The sequence below is a fragment of the Thamnophis elegans genome, chromosome 1 (genome assembly GCF_009769535.1).
Source record: "Thamnophis elegans isolate rThaEle1 chromosome 1, rThaEle1.pri, whole genome shotgun sequence".
NCBI lineage: Eukaryota > Metazoa > Chordata > Lepidosauria > Squamata > Colubridae > Thamnophis > Thamnophis elegans.
The window spans coordinates 78401280-78415144 of NC_045541.1; the positions used below are offsets into that span (position 1 = coordinate 78401280).

The window sequence follows — 13865 nt, forward strand, 5'->3', positions numbered from 1 at the left end:
GTTATAACGTGCTATTTAACAGTTGGCTAATATCTTATAGGAGCATAATGATTATTTATAGCATAGTAGGTCAAAGTTATCACTCTATAAAGAATGTCTATTATGTTTAATACCTATTATGTTTCTGTCTTTCACTTCAAATAATTTGTAGTTAATCTTTCTGAGACCCTCCCAAGGCATGGGGCTAGAAATCTACCATCAGATTTAATAATTAGCCTACTTTAATAGTTGTGAACTAGATGGGTATACAGAGCTGAATAGAGTGTTCGCCTTTTCTTTCTGCATCTTTTATTTCAATATCAATCTTTTCTACCTCAAGTTGCAGATTGAGGAGACTGATAAAAAGGCAATGCACCAGTATTTCACCCATCTTTTTAATTCTCAGTAATGATCAGGAATATTGGGACTGTGAAGAGGAGAATTTCAGAGGGGGTAAATGGCAAAAAGAAAAAAGAAAAATGTATCATTTGGAAGAATTTAGTCATTATACTGATCAAAGCTATAAAATACATATACCAGAGAAATAAATGGGGGAGGGGTGTGTGTGGAAATGACAAATTCTAAATTAGAACTGTTGTGGAGGCTTAACCCAATAGGGCTATGAAGATGCACACACACATGCATGCACACATGTAAATTGGGAAAAAAGCAGTTACCTTCATAGTAAAAGCAATGCAATTATATTGCATACATGGCATACACTGATTTACATTTTATTTCTAATTTTCAACTGGCCAGACAGGGATAGCTAAAGGGCCAAATGTGGACCATAAAATGCCCAAGATTATATTAAGAGACATTATTCTGTTTATCTTTTATAATGGACAGTCTAGCAATTTTAAAGTAATATAGAACATATTAAAAGACTAGTTTGTGGAATCTTGGTCTTGGAATTGATCCAAAGCAGCTTAAATGCTGTATGTGAATAATCACTTTGTTTGAATTCAATATCATCTAGGTTATTGGTTTTTCTTTGCCCTTTATCCCTTCCTTCCACTTAGGTTGCTATCCACATTGCCCAGTAGATAAGCCTTATTTTAATGAGGAAGAGATGAAATGTGTTAGTGTTTGCGGCTGTTATGATGCTTCGGGTAACTATCATCAGTTAGGAGAAACCTTTACTACTGGAGTGGTATGTCAATCATGGTGAGTAATAATAAACACTACAAGTCTTGGTACAGTAGGTATAATCAGAAAACATGTTGCAGTGACTCCAAAATGACTCTGTTCATTTTCATACACTTACAATAATGTTAGCGTTAATTCATTGTATGATTGATTAATTATGTACTATCAAAACATTGGTGACTCTTAGTGACCACACAGATAGATTTTTTTTCAATGATGATCCATCCTTCACCTGAATATTGAAGGTCTTCCAATACTACACCTATTGCCATTGTAACTGAATCCATCCAGCTTGCTGGTGGTTATTCTCTTCTTAGAGGAATCTATTTGGTAGAAACCACAGCTTCAGTTTAAGTTTAGTTTAGATACTCAATAAACAAAATGTGTGTGTGTGTCCATTAATATCTATACCCTATGTATGCTCAATAATGTTTCTTAAAATAATTTACATACATTTCAATTCTTGTAGTCACTGATGCCTGTCCTTTTCAATAAGTTAATAGCTGTATAAAAGGTAAAGTTTTCACTGCCCAGTCATGTCTTACTGTAGGGCACAGTGCTTATCTCTGTTTTTTGGCCAAGAGAGCCAGCATTGTCCAAAGATAATTTCTGTAATTATGTGGCCAGCATGTGGCCAAAGGCACATGGAAGTCTGTTACCTTCCCACTGAACTGGCATCTATTACTCTACTCGCATTTCCATACTTTCGAACTGCTAGGTGGGTAGGAGCTGGAACAAGTAATGGGAGCTCACCCCTTTGTATGGCACTCAGATGTCAAACATGGGCACTTTTTAGAGAACCAAAATGTTGGAGTTATTATTAGACCCTTTCTTTCAGTTGCTAGAGAACCATAACACCTATGATATTCATCAGAGATGTTGAATATTCCTATTTGAGATATATGCAAGCAAAGCTATTCAATGGAATTTAATAGGAAATAAATTAGAACATGTTTTTAATGAATCATGTTGTTGTTTCTTACAGTAAATGTACCAATGAAGGCATTATTAGCTGTGAACATGATACTAAAGGTAACTTGAAAATATTTATTAATAGTGCCATAAAATTGTTTGATACAACTTTGTCTAGACACACATTCTTATTTTCTAAATGCAGCTTGCTACTGCTACTATGAAGGAAAGAGGTATAACTACAAGGAAGTCATTTACAATACCACGGATGGCTTGGGTTCATGTATAACTGCAATTTGTGACATCAATGGAACAATCAATAGAGACGTCTATCAATGTGCTGGAACTACCACAAAACCACCATTTGAATTCACAACTTCAAGTAGAACAGGTATTTCATTCCATAGTTTGGATTTGACACCAGCTTTTCTGACATTGATCCTTTCCCAATATACTTGCCCAATATATCTAGATGATATTAGATACTGTCAAAGGCTATAAATGAACCAAAATGGGAATCAGCACCACCAGATCTACATGAATAATTGCAAAGAGAATACAACTATTACCTATTTTAAAAATTCCAAAGGCCCACTGCAAGTATCTTGTGATTTGGAGGAATCTTCTTCCTCCAGTGATGGAATACTGAATTTTGCAGAAGTAAATCAACATCTTTCTGAATAGTATGTTCCTACCTCTGGAAACAGAAGTATCAGAGTGAATGTAAAAAAGAGCAAACATTCTCAGGGAAGACTAAGGCCTGTTGAGATGATACCCTCCCTTGCAGATGGAGGGAGGGGAGAACAGTGTTTATATCTTGAATCACACAGGACCCATCCATGAAGAGCAAGAAATCAAGGTACTGATCTCTTGTCTGCAGCAGGTGGCCTTCCTGCTGCAGATAATTTATTACGTACTTCAAACAAACAATTATTGGTTAATGTCACAATGTGACGTAGATATTATAGACAGCTTGGGCCCATTCTCAATTCTCACCAGAGACATATTAAGTCTGATATTTGAATGCATTGACTTCAAATCTTAACAGAATTAAAATATTAATTTCTTTCACTTTATTTATAAAGCAAATACATTTTAAAAAAATAAAAGACGTGAAGCACCAGGTACTTTTTTTTTTAAAGGACAAAAGCTAATGACCGAGCGATTCAACAATTGTACAATATATACAGTTCCTACAGTCTGCTATCTGAATCAGGACAGGACAAAAATAAGTGTCAAGAGGAATTTGAATCCACTTACAATTTCATTATTAGAATAGAATAGAATAGAATAGAATAGAATAGAATAGAATAGAATAGAATAGAATAGAATAGAACAGAACAGAATAGAACAGAATATAATTCTTTATTGGCCAAGTGTGATTGGACACACAAAGAATTTGTCTTTGGTGCATATGCTCTCAATATACATGAAAACACAAGATAGATTTTTGGAAACAAGACAAGATTATTTTTGTTATTGATATTCAAAGTTTAAAGTACAATAAATATTTTCCAAAGCGAAGGAAAATATGATAATGAGAACTACAAGAGTTGCTTGCCTTTGTTACATGATTCTATATATAAAATAAAAAAGTTATACAGTTAGTCCTCAACTTGTGACCACAATTGAACCCAAAATGTATGCTGCTAAGTGAGAAATTTGTTAAGTGAGTTTTGCCCCATTTTACAACCTTACTTACCACATTTGTTAAGGGAATCACTGCAGTTCATAAATTAGTAGCATGACTGTTAAGTGAAGTTGGTTTCCCTATTGACTTTGCTTGTGAAAAGTTTGCAAAAGGAAATCACATGACTCTGAGACACTGCAATCATCATAAATGTGAGTCAGTTGTCAGGCATCCAAATGTAAATCACATGACCATGGGGATGCTGCAACCGTCATAAGTATGAAAAATGGTGATAAGTCACTTTTTTCAGTGCCATTATAACTTCAAAAGCTCAATAAGTGAACTATTGTAAGTTGAGGAGTACCTGTACATAAACATATTTTCTATTTTGTTTCCTTAAAGTTAAAAGCATCACAAAGAATACTGCCTTTTTTTAAAGGTATCTACATTTAGATAATAAATTATACAATAGGCAAAAGAAGTCTGCTTCTCAAAAGCACAGGTTATTGATACACATTTAAGAAACAATTATGTTTTATGTTACAGAATCAATTCCAACAAGAACAACAATGTGTGTGCATAAAGTTTGTAGATGGATGGGTTGGTATGATGTTAGCAACCCATCATATGAATCAACCAATGGAGATTATGAAACTCCGGAAAACATAAGAGCGAAAGGATATAATCTTTGCAAAAATCCAGATAAAGTGGAATGCAGAGCAAAAGAATTTCGCGAAGAAACAGTGCAGTCTCTCGGTCAAAATGTAGTATGTACACCAACTGATGGCTTGATTTGCAATAACAAGGATCAGGCTCCACCAGTGTGCTATGACTATGAGGTCAAATTCTTATGTTGCAATTTTGAACCATGTGGTCCTTTGACATCAACAACTGCTACTAAAACTACCGGAGGAACAACACCAATTGCTGAAACAACAACAACACCACCTTATATACCCCAAACAACACGTGCACATTTTATTGGGACCACTACCTCTACTCCCCAGCCTTCTACACCAAGTTCAGTGCAGCCCATATCCACAACTTGCCATCCTAAATGTGAGTGGACCCAATGGTTTGATGACCACAATGCAAACACTAGCCCTGATGGTGATTTTGAGCGCTTTGAAGACATACGGGCACGTGGATTGGCTTGTGAGCATCCGCAAGATATTCAATGCCAGGCAAAGGACTATGCACACACTACGAATCCTGCCCCTGAGCAAAATATCCAGTGCAACGTAAAGGTTGGACTAGTGTGTAAACATACAGAGCAGACAAAGAAACCATATCAATGTCTCAACTATCAGGTGAAATTCCTTTGTTGTGATTACAGCCATTGCCAACAAGGAACAACATCAGTAACTTCCAAACCTACATCGACCCAAACAATGTACACTTCCACAACAGCCAGTTCATCCACCATACCACGCACAACATCGGCCACCAGTCCAAGCACACCCCTGGTGTCTACAAGTGCAGAAGTAACAACAGGAAAGCAAACAACTACTACTTTCCCTACTCCACCAACAACAAAACCAGTCACTTCTGGAATTATCTCCACTGCAATGACCACTAGTCCAAGCACACCCATGGTATCTACAAGTGCAGAAGTAACAACAGGAAAGCAAATAACCACTACTCTCCCTATTCCACCAACAACAAAAGCAGTCACTTCTGGAATTATCTCCACTGCATTGACCACTAGTCCAAGCACACCCATGGTATCTACAAGTGCAGAAGTAACAACAGGAAAGCAAATAACCACTACTCTTCCTACTTCACCAAAAACAAAACCAGTCACTTCTGGAATTATCTCCACTGCATCCACCACTAGTCCAAGCACACCCATGGTATCTACAAGTGCAGAAATAACAACAGGAAAGCAAACAACCACTACTCTTCCTACTCCACCAACAACAAAACCAGTCACTTCTGGAATTATCTCCACTGCATCCACCACTAGTCCAAGCACACCACCGGTGTCTACAAGTGCAGAAGTAACAACAGGAAAGCAGATAACTACAACTCTTTCTATTCCATTGTCAACATCTCAGGCCACAACATCAGTCCATATTATTGCTAGCACTGGAGAGATAACTCCATTCACTGGAAAAAAAACACCACCACCTTATGTCCCCCAAACAACGCGTGCACATTTTATTGGGACCACTACCTCTACTCCCCAGCCTTCTACACCAAGTTCAGTGCAGCCCATATCCACAACTTGCCATCCTAAATGTGAGTGGACCCAATGGTTTGATGACCACAATGCAAACACTAGCCCTGATGGTGATTTTGAGCGCTTTGAAGACATACGAGCACGTGGATTGGCTTGTGAGCATCCGCAAGATATTCAATGCCAGGCAAAGGACTATGCACACACTACGAATCCTGCCCCTGAGCAAAATATCCACTGCAACGTAAAGGTTGGACTAGTGTGTAAACATACAGAGCAGACAAAGAAACCATATCAATGTCTCAACTACCAGGTGAAATTCCTTTGTTGTGATTACAGCCATTGCCAACAAGGAACAACATCAGTAACTTCCAAACCTACATCAACCCAAACAATGTACACTTCCACAACAGCCAGTTCATCCACCATACCACGCACAACATTGGCCACCAGTCCAAGCACACCCATGGTGTCTACAAGTGCAGAAGTAACAACAGGAAAGCAAACAACTACTACTCTCCCTACTCCACCAAAAACAAAACCAGCCACTTCTGGAATTATCTCCACTGCATCCACCACTAGTCCAAGCACACCACCGGTGTCTACAAGTGCAGAAGTAACAACAGGAAAGCAAATAACCACTACTCTCCCTACTCCACCAACAACAAAAGCAGTCACTTCTGGAATTATCTCCACTGCATTGACCACTAGTCCAAGCACACCTATGGTATCTACAAGTGCAGAAATAACAACAGGAAAGCAAACAACCACTACTCTCCCTACTCCACCAACAACAAAACCAGTCACTTCTGGAATTATCTCCACTGCATCCACCACTAGTCCAAGCACACCACCGGTGTCTACAAGTGCAGAAATAACAACAGGAAAGCAAACAACCACTACTCTTCCTACTCCACCAACAACAAAACCAGTCACTTCTGGAATTATCACCACTGCATCAACCACTAGTCCAAGCACACCCCTAGTGTCTACAAGTGCAGAAGTAACAACAGGAAAGCAGATAACTACAACTCTTTCTATTCCATTGTCAACATCTCAGGCCACAACATCAATCCATATTATTGCTAGCACTGGAGAGGTAACTCCATTCACTGAAAAAAAAACACCACCACCTTATATACCCCAAACAACACGTGCACATTTTATTGGGACCACTACCTCTACTCCCCAGCCTTCTACACCAGTCACTTCTGGAATTATCTCCACTGCATCCACCACTAGTCCAAGCACACCACCGGTGTCTACAAGTGCAGAAGTAACAACAGGAAAGCAAACAACCACTACTCTTCCTACTCCACCAACAACAAAACCAGTCACTTCTGGAATTATCTCCACTGCATCCACCACTAGTCCAAGCACACCACCGGTGTCTACAAGTGCAGAAGTAACAACAGGAAAGCAGATAACTACAACTCTTTCTATTCCATTGTCAACATCTCAGGCCACAACATCAGTCCATATTATTGCTAGCACTGGAGAGATAACTCCATTCACTGGAAAAAAAACACCACCACCTTATGTCCCCCAAACAACGCGTGCACATTTTATTGGGACCACTACCTCTACTCCCCAGCCTTCTACACCAAGTTCAGTGCAGCCCATATCCACAACTTGCCATCCTAAATGTGAGTGGACCCAATGGTTTGATGACCACAATGCAAACACTAGCCCTGATGGTGATTTTGAGCGCTTTGAAGACATACGAGCACGTGGATTGGCTTGTGAGCATCCGCAAGATATTCAATGCCAGGCAAAGGACTATGCACACACTACGAATCCTGCCCCTGAGCAAAATATCCACTGCAACGTAAAGGTTGGACTAGTGTGTAAACATACAGAGCAGACAAAGAAACCATATCAATGTCTCAACTACCAGGTGAAATTCCTTTGTTGTGATTACAGCCATTGCCAACAAGGAACAACATCAGTAACTTCCAAACCTACATCAACCCAAACAATGTACACTTCCACAACAGCCAGTTCATCCACCATACCACGCACAACATTGGCCACCAGTCCAAGCACACCCATGGTGTCTACAAGTGCAGAAGTAACAACAGGAAAGCAAACAACTACTACTCTCCCTACTCCACCAAAAACAAAACCAGTCACTTCTGGAATTATCTCCACTGCATCCACCACTAGTCCAAGCACACCACCGGTGTCTACAAGTGCAGAAGTAACAACAGGAAAGCAAATAACCACTACTCTCCCTACTCCACCAACAACAAAAGCAGTCACTTCTGGAATTATCTCCACTGCATTGACCACTAGTCCAAGCACACCTATGGTATCTACAAGTGCAGAAATAACAACAGGAAAGCAAACAACCACTACTCTCCCTACTCCACCAACAACAAAACCAGTCACTTCTGGAATTATCTCCACTGCATCCACCACTAGTCCAAGCACACCACCGGTGTCTACAAGTGCAGAAATAACAACAGGAAAGCAAACAACCACTACTCTTCCTACTCCACCAACAACAAAACCAGTCACTTCTGGAATTATCACCACTGCATCAACCACTAGTCCAAGCACACCCCTAGTGTCTACAAGTGCAGAAGTAACAACAGGAAAGCAGATAACTACAACTCTTTCTATTCCATTGTCAACATCTCAGGCCACAACATCAATCCATATTATTGCTAGCACTGGAGAGGTAACTCCATTCACTGAAAAAAAAACACCACCACCTTATATACCCCAAACAACACGTGCACATTTTATTGGGACCACTACCTCTACTCCCCAGCCTTCTACACCAGTCACTTCTGGAATTATCTCCACTGCATCCACCACTAGTCCAAGCACACCACCGGTGTCTACAAGTGCAGAAGTAACAACAGGAAAGCAAATAACCACTACTCTCCCTACTCCACCAACAACAAAAGCAGTCACTTCTGGAATTATCTCCACTGCATTGCCCACTAGTCCAAGCACACCTATGGTATCTACAAGTGCAGAAATAACAACAGGAAAGCAAACAACCACTACTCTCCCTACTCCACCAACAACAAAACCAGTCACTTCTGGAATTATCTCCACTGCATCCACCACTAGTCCAAGCACACCCATGGTGTCTACAAGTGCAGAAGTAACAACAGGGAATCAAACAACCACTACTCTCGCTACTCCACCAACAACAAAACCAGTCACTTCTGGAATTATCTCCACTGCATCCACCACTAGTCCAAGCACACCCATGGTGTCTACAAGTGCAGAAATAACAACAGGAAAGCAAGCAACCACTACTCTCCCTACTCCACCACCAACAAAACCAGTCACTTCTGGAATTATCTCCCCTGCATCCACCACTAGTCCAAGCACACCCATGGTGTCTACAAGTGCAGAAGTAACAACAGGGAAGCAAACAACCACTACTCTCGCTACTCCACCAACAACAAAACCAGTCACTTCTGGAATTATCTCCACTGCATCCACCACTAGTCCAAGCACACCCGTGGTGTCTACAAGTGCAGAAGTAACAACAGGAAAGCAAACAACCACTACTCTCCCTACTCCACCAACAACAAAACCAGTCACTTCTGGAGTAACAACAGGAAAGCATATAACCACAATTGTTTCTCCTCCATTGTCAACTCTTGTGTCTACGAGTCTAGGAGTATCAACTGGTAAGCAAACAACTACAAATCTTTCTATTCCAAATAAATATTCCATGAAATACTTATTTGATTACCCCAAAAACAGAGAGAAAGGAGCAATAGAGTATATCATGTCATTTCCATTATTATCTTACATGTTCTCAGCAAGACATTCAAGGCCCATTTTTCAATGCATATTTATCAATTCAGCTGTTGTAGCAATTTTTCTATTTTAATGGGAAGTTGTATTTGCTCCCATTTTTTAAAGAAACAAGTTCTTCATTCACGTTTGCTTAATTAATATTACAATATGTGGCCTAAGGCTGGATTTTTCTGACAGTTCTTTCAATAAATATGGATTTGATGTAGTCAGTAGTGAATGACTCTCCTAAGTATGAGGCTGTTGTCCTAAGTGTGGTTGTAGAATTTTTTAAGTTAACTCTGATTTTTGTAGGGATAGGAAGTTTTTCTCTTGCTGTAATTTTTGAAAGGCAGTATTAAATTTTGGTAGTACAATTTCAGTTGGTATCAAACTCATATCATATCGTTACTTCTATGTTATATTTTGTGTCTTTGTCAATATCAGGTTCCACACTAGCAACTACTTTAAGCAGAGCAACTCCATGTTTCTGCCATGTATCTGGAACTCCTGATTCTTTATTTTCTCCTGGTGAGTTTCATCCAAAAATTGCTTTTACTATAGATATATTTATAGTTCACCCTTCCACATATGTACGCTATATTTTTCGACTGCTTTATCTGGGAAAAGCTGTTTTGCTGAGAAGCTAATGAAAATGCCGTCATTTATTCAGGCATTTAATATTTTATTATTATATAATGCATCTGACAGCATCAGTTTCTATTTTGAATGCTTAATTTAGGATAAGGATATTGGTCCTTCGAGATTCATTACCATATGCTAGTCATTCCTTTTATGGGGAGAGCAATGTATAGTTTGCCACTCTGCTCCCCAGCATTTGGATCATGAGTTCTGTTTCTTCCCAGGATCCTCAGGCTTGAGCTAGACAAGGGTATAAATTATATTTTCAGACATTTTTCTTATTCTCCCAGTTTGTATAATATGGACGGTTTTTGTGAACATTTCTGTTAATATCTGCCTTTTGATGAGTATTTTTCTTAGAGACTGCATTGTTTTATATTCTGATTAGGAAACATTTTCCTTAATAAATGTGTTGTGTTAATTTTCAATTATCAATAATTTTGCTTAATATTTTAAAACTATTGCTTTTGGCTTGCATATAGTCTCTTATTCCCCTTTAGATTCAGGAAATTTTGCAGTTGGATGGAATAAATTATTTATCCATTTCTGTCTGGCACCATTTGGAGCTAGACAAGAAAAAGGAATGGTTATTGATCCTCATGCTAGTCTCTCTCTCTCTCTCTCTTTCTCTCTCTCTCCTTCCCTCCCTCCCTCCCCCTCTCCCTCTCCCTCCTCCCTCTCTCTTGACACTTGCTCATTATAAATCATGAAAGCTGTAATATCATCCACGTTTTGGGGGGAGTAACACCCACTTAAAAACAATGGGCCTCCATTCAAAAAACACATCCTGAATCACTTTTAATGATAACTTATTTGATGCTTATACAATATACCAGATTTACTTCTGCATAAACTTGATTAGAAGACATGTTGCAATCATAAAACATAATGTTTGAATTACACATGCTTTTAACATTTAATTATGTGTTTGGGTTCATAGCATTTGTTCATGCTGCTTTTTAATTTGTTGATTCTTTTAAACAGGGGACGTAATATATAATAAAACTGATAGTTCTGGATGCCGTTTTGTTGCAATCTGTGATGCAAATTGTGAAATTAAGAGGTATCCAGTATTCTGCCCTACAACAACTCCCCATCCAGTTACAACCACAGGAACATTACCGATTGTCAGTTCTACAACTTCTGCTCTACCAACTAAACCACACACTTCCCCAACTCCCACAAGAACTCAGGAAATCATTTCCTCAACTTCTACACCATATTGTCTTAATGTGGATCCACCTAGAAAGGTAATGTTCTTTTTAATGCACTCCCGATACAATTTTCTATTGATTTGGATGAAATATGACATTTACAAGACTTGCATTTGGAATTTATACTAATGGGGCACAACTCGCTAAACGTTTGCTTTCAGTAAAGCAAACGTTGGAGTTTTAAATCTGGGGTGATAACATGAAGTCCCCAAACACCTTCTTGTATTTCCCAAAACTCACTCTGACTACATCTACTTTTGCCCAGTACTTGACCTAGAAGACAAAATGCAAAGTATCACATAAGCTCTAAAAACAAATTGAAAAAAAAAGAAACATGTCAACTCGTAAAGCATTCTTGGCCTGCTCTTGAGTTGCCATCGGCAGGAAGGGAGAGCTGCCATGACCAGAACCACATTCCACAGATATCTTTCTCCAGATTGTATCCCAGGTTACCAGAGAGGCATATTTTTTACAGCCCATGAAAATACTCCATTGGAGAATGTGATTTATGATGCACCCTGGAAGGAGGGAGGAAACCGGGTCATGGTTGGGCCATAAATCATGTGGGGCAGAGTTAACTCCATTCGGGTACATGCTGACATGTTGCTCCTAATAAATAACTGGATTTCTTTTGAAACTTGGCTCGAGGCTCATGAATTAATTAGGGCATCTCTCAGAACCCTGACAAAAGAACCTCCTGCAAATCTCTTTGGAAAGAAAAAGTGATGTTGACTATGGAATGTGGAGACCCATGTTCAAATTTCCAGTTGTAACTTTTTTTCTTACTGCAAACATGGATCCACAAAACGAAGTCTTGTGCTTTCAAGATTCCTGTTGGTCTCACTTTCTGAAAGGGTGATCTGCTTTAGAACCAATACTGATCTGTTTTAACATTTTGCAATAAGCAGTATTTCCATCCAGTGACAAACATTGACAGAGATGTCAGCATTTCAAAAAGTGCACTGCCAACTATTTTATCACCAGAAAGGGAAAGAAGGATGATGTTATGAGGATAGCACTCAATGCTCTTCTTTATTGTGTTATAGACCTTGGGTGGGAACAACTAACTACAGTGACTCTTCCTTTACACTCAGGTCCTTATTTTAGTCCCATCTTCCTTAGCATAGCTCTCATTGTTCCAAGCAAGAGTCTTTCACAGTCCTTGAGGAAGAAGATTGAATGAAGTTCTGTATATGCAAAACATGTCTTTTTTTACTCAACTCATAGTATCTCCCTGGACACATTCATGCAATTTTCCTGGCAACACTATGGAAATAATTTGCCATTGCACTTTTGTTGTGATTTTTTAAATTCTTTTTCCAGTCTAGTTTAAAACCTAGGATTTCTTAGTGATTATTTATACAGCTACTAAGCAAACGTATACCTGATTATCTTATGAGGCCAGACAAAATCAACTGGCTGCTCCCTGGTGGCACTCTTTGTTTCCCAAATGGTATTATTTCTGCACATTGGAAAGATCCCCATTTGCTTCCCAAATAGGATTGGTTCCCATTGCTCCCTAACTGACCTTACCTCTTTCTTTCTTTCTTTCTTTCTTTTTAATGAGGTCAATAATTTTAGAATAATGTTCTCTTGTTTACCTCCCAGTATAATGAAACATGGATGTTTAATAATTGCACTGAAGCAACATGTGAGGGGAACAACCGAATTGTTGTGTCACCGCTCCCACAACCTGAGAAGATAACCTGTGCCAATGGACTTGAACCAAAGCGAATAGTGGATAAAAATGGTTGCACAGAACGCTATGAATGTGAATGTAAGCAAAATAGATTACAGTTAAACACTCATATTTACCAAGGAGTAAGCTCTGTCAGGTTTAACTACACCACATTTATGCAACTACTTGTAGCATTCCAGCTTTGGTTTCTGGAAGAAAAAATATTATATTTTAATTTTATGTCATCTGTGACTATCATTCATATATATATATATATATATATATATATATATATATATATATATATATATATATATATATATATATATATATATATATATATATATATATATATATATATATATATAAGCATGTATATATCACCTGTAGCCGGGATGGCGAACTATGGCACACGAGCCACAGGTGGCACATGAAGCCATTTGGAGCTGAGTTCACCCTTTTTTAAAGCCATTTTTTGCCCTCCACAGGTTCCAGAGGCTTTATAGGAGCCTGGGAAAGGCGAAAAGAGCCCCCCACCCCCTCCGGAGGCTTCATGAGCTTCCCTGAAGCCTACAGAGCACAAAAAACCAGCCCTATGGGCAAACCGGAAGTTCGGGAATGGACTTCCGGTTTGCTTGGAGAGTCGTTTTAAGCACTCCGGAGGTTGCAGGGACCTTCAGGAGGCTTCCCTGAAGCCTCCGGAGCAGTCAAAACGAC

The 13865-nt window shown here is 39.0% G+C and overlaps 1 protein-coding gene across 1 annotated transcript in view; it reads left to right on the forward strand.

The window, feature by feature from the left end:
* The window catches only part of LOC116505519 (mucin-5B-like), a 71081-nt gene that overhangs the window by 34652 nt on the left and 22564 nt on the right, over positions 1-13865 (forward strand). The window contains exons 27-36 of the mRNA XM_032212783.1: positions 1002-1146; positions 2114-2160; positions 2246-2431; positions 4217-5203; positions 6572-6896; positions 8151-8428; positions 9413-9505; positions 10062-10145; positions 11241-11506; positions 13079-13247. Coding sequence (XP_032068674.1) covers positions 1002-1146; positions 2114-2160; positions 2246-2431; positions 4217-5203; positions 6572-6896; positions 8151-8428; positions 9413-9505; positions 10062-10145; positions 11241-11506; positions 13079-13247 — 2580 coding nt within the window. The remainder of the gene's footprint in view (positions 1-1001; positions 1147-2113; positions 2161-2245; positions 2432-4216; positions 5204-6571; positions 6897-8150; positions 8429-9412; positions 9506-10061; positions 10146-11240; positions 11507-13078; positions 13248-13865) is intronic.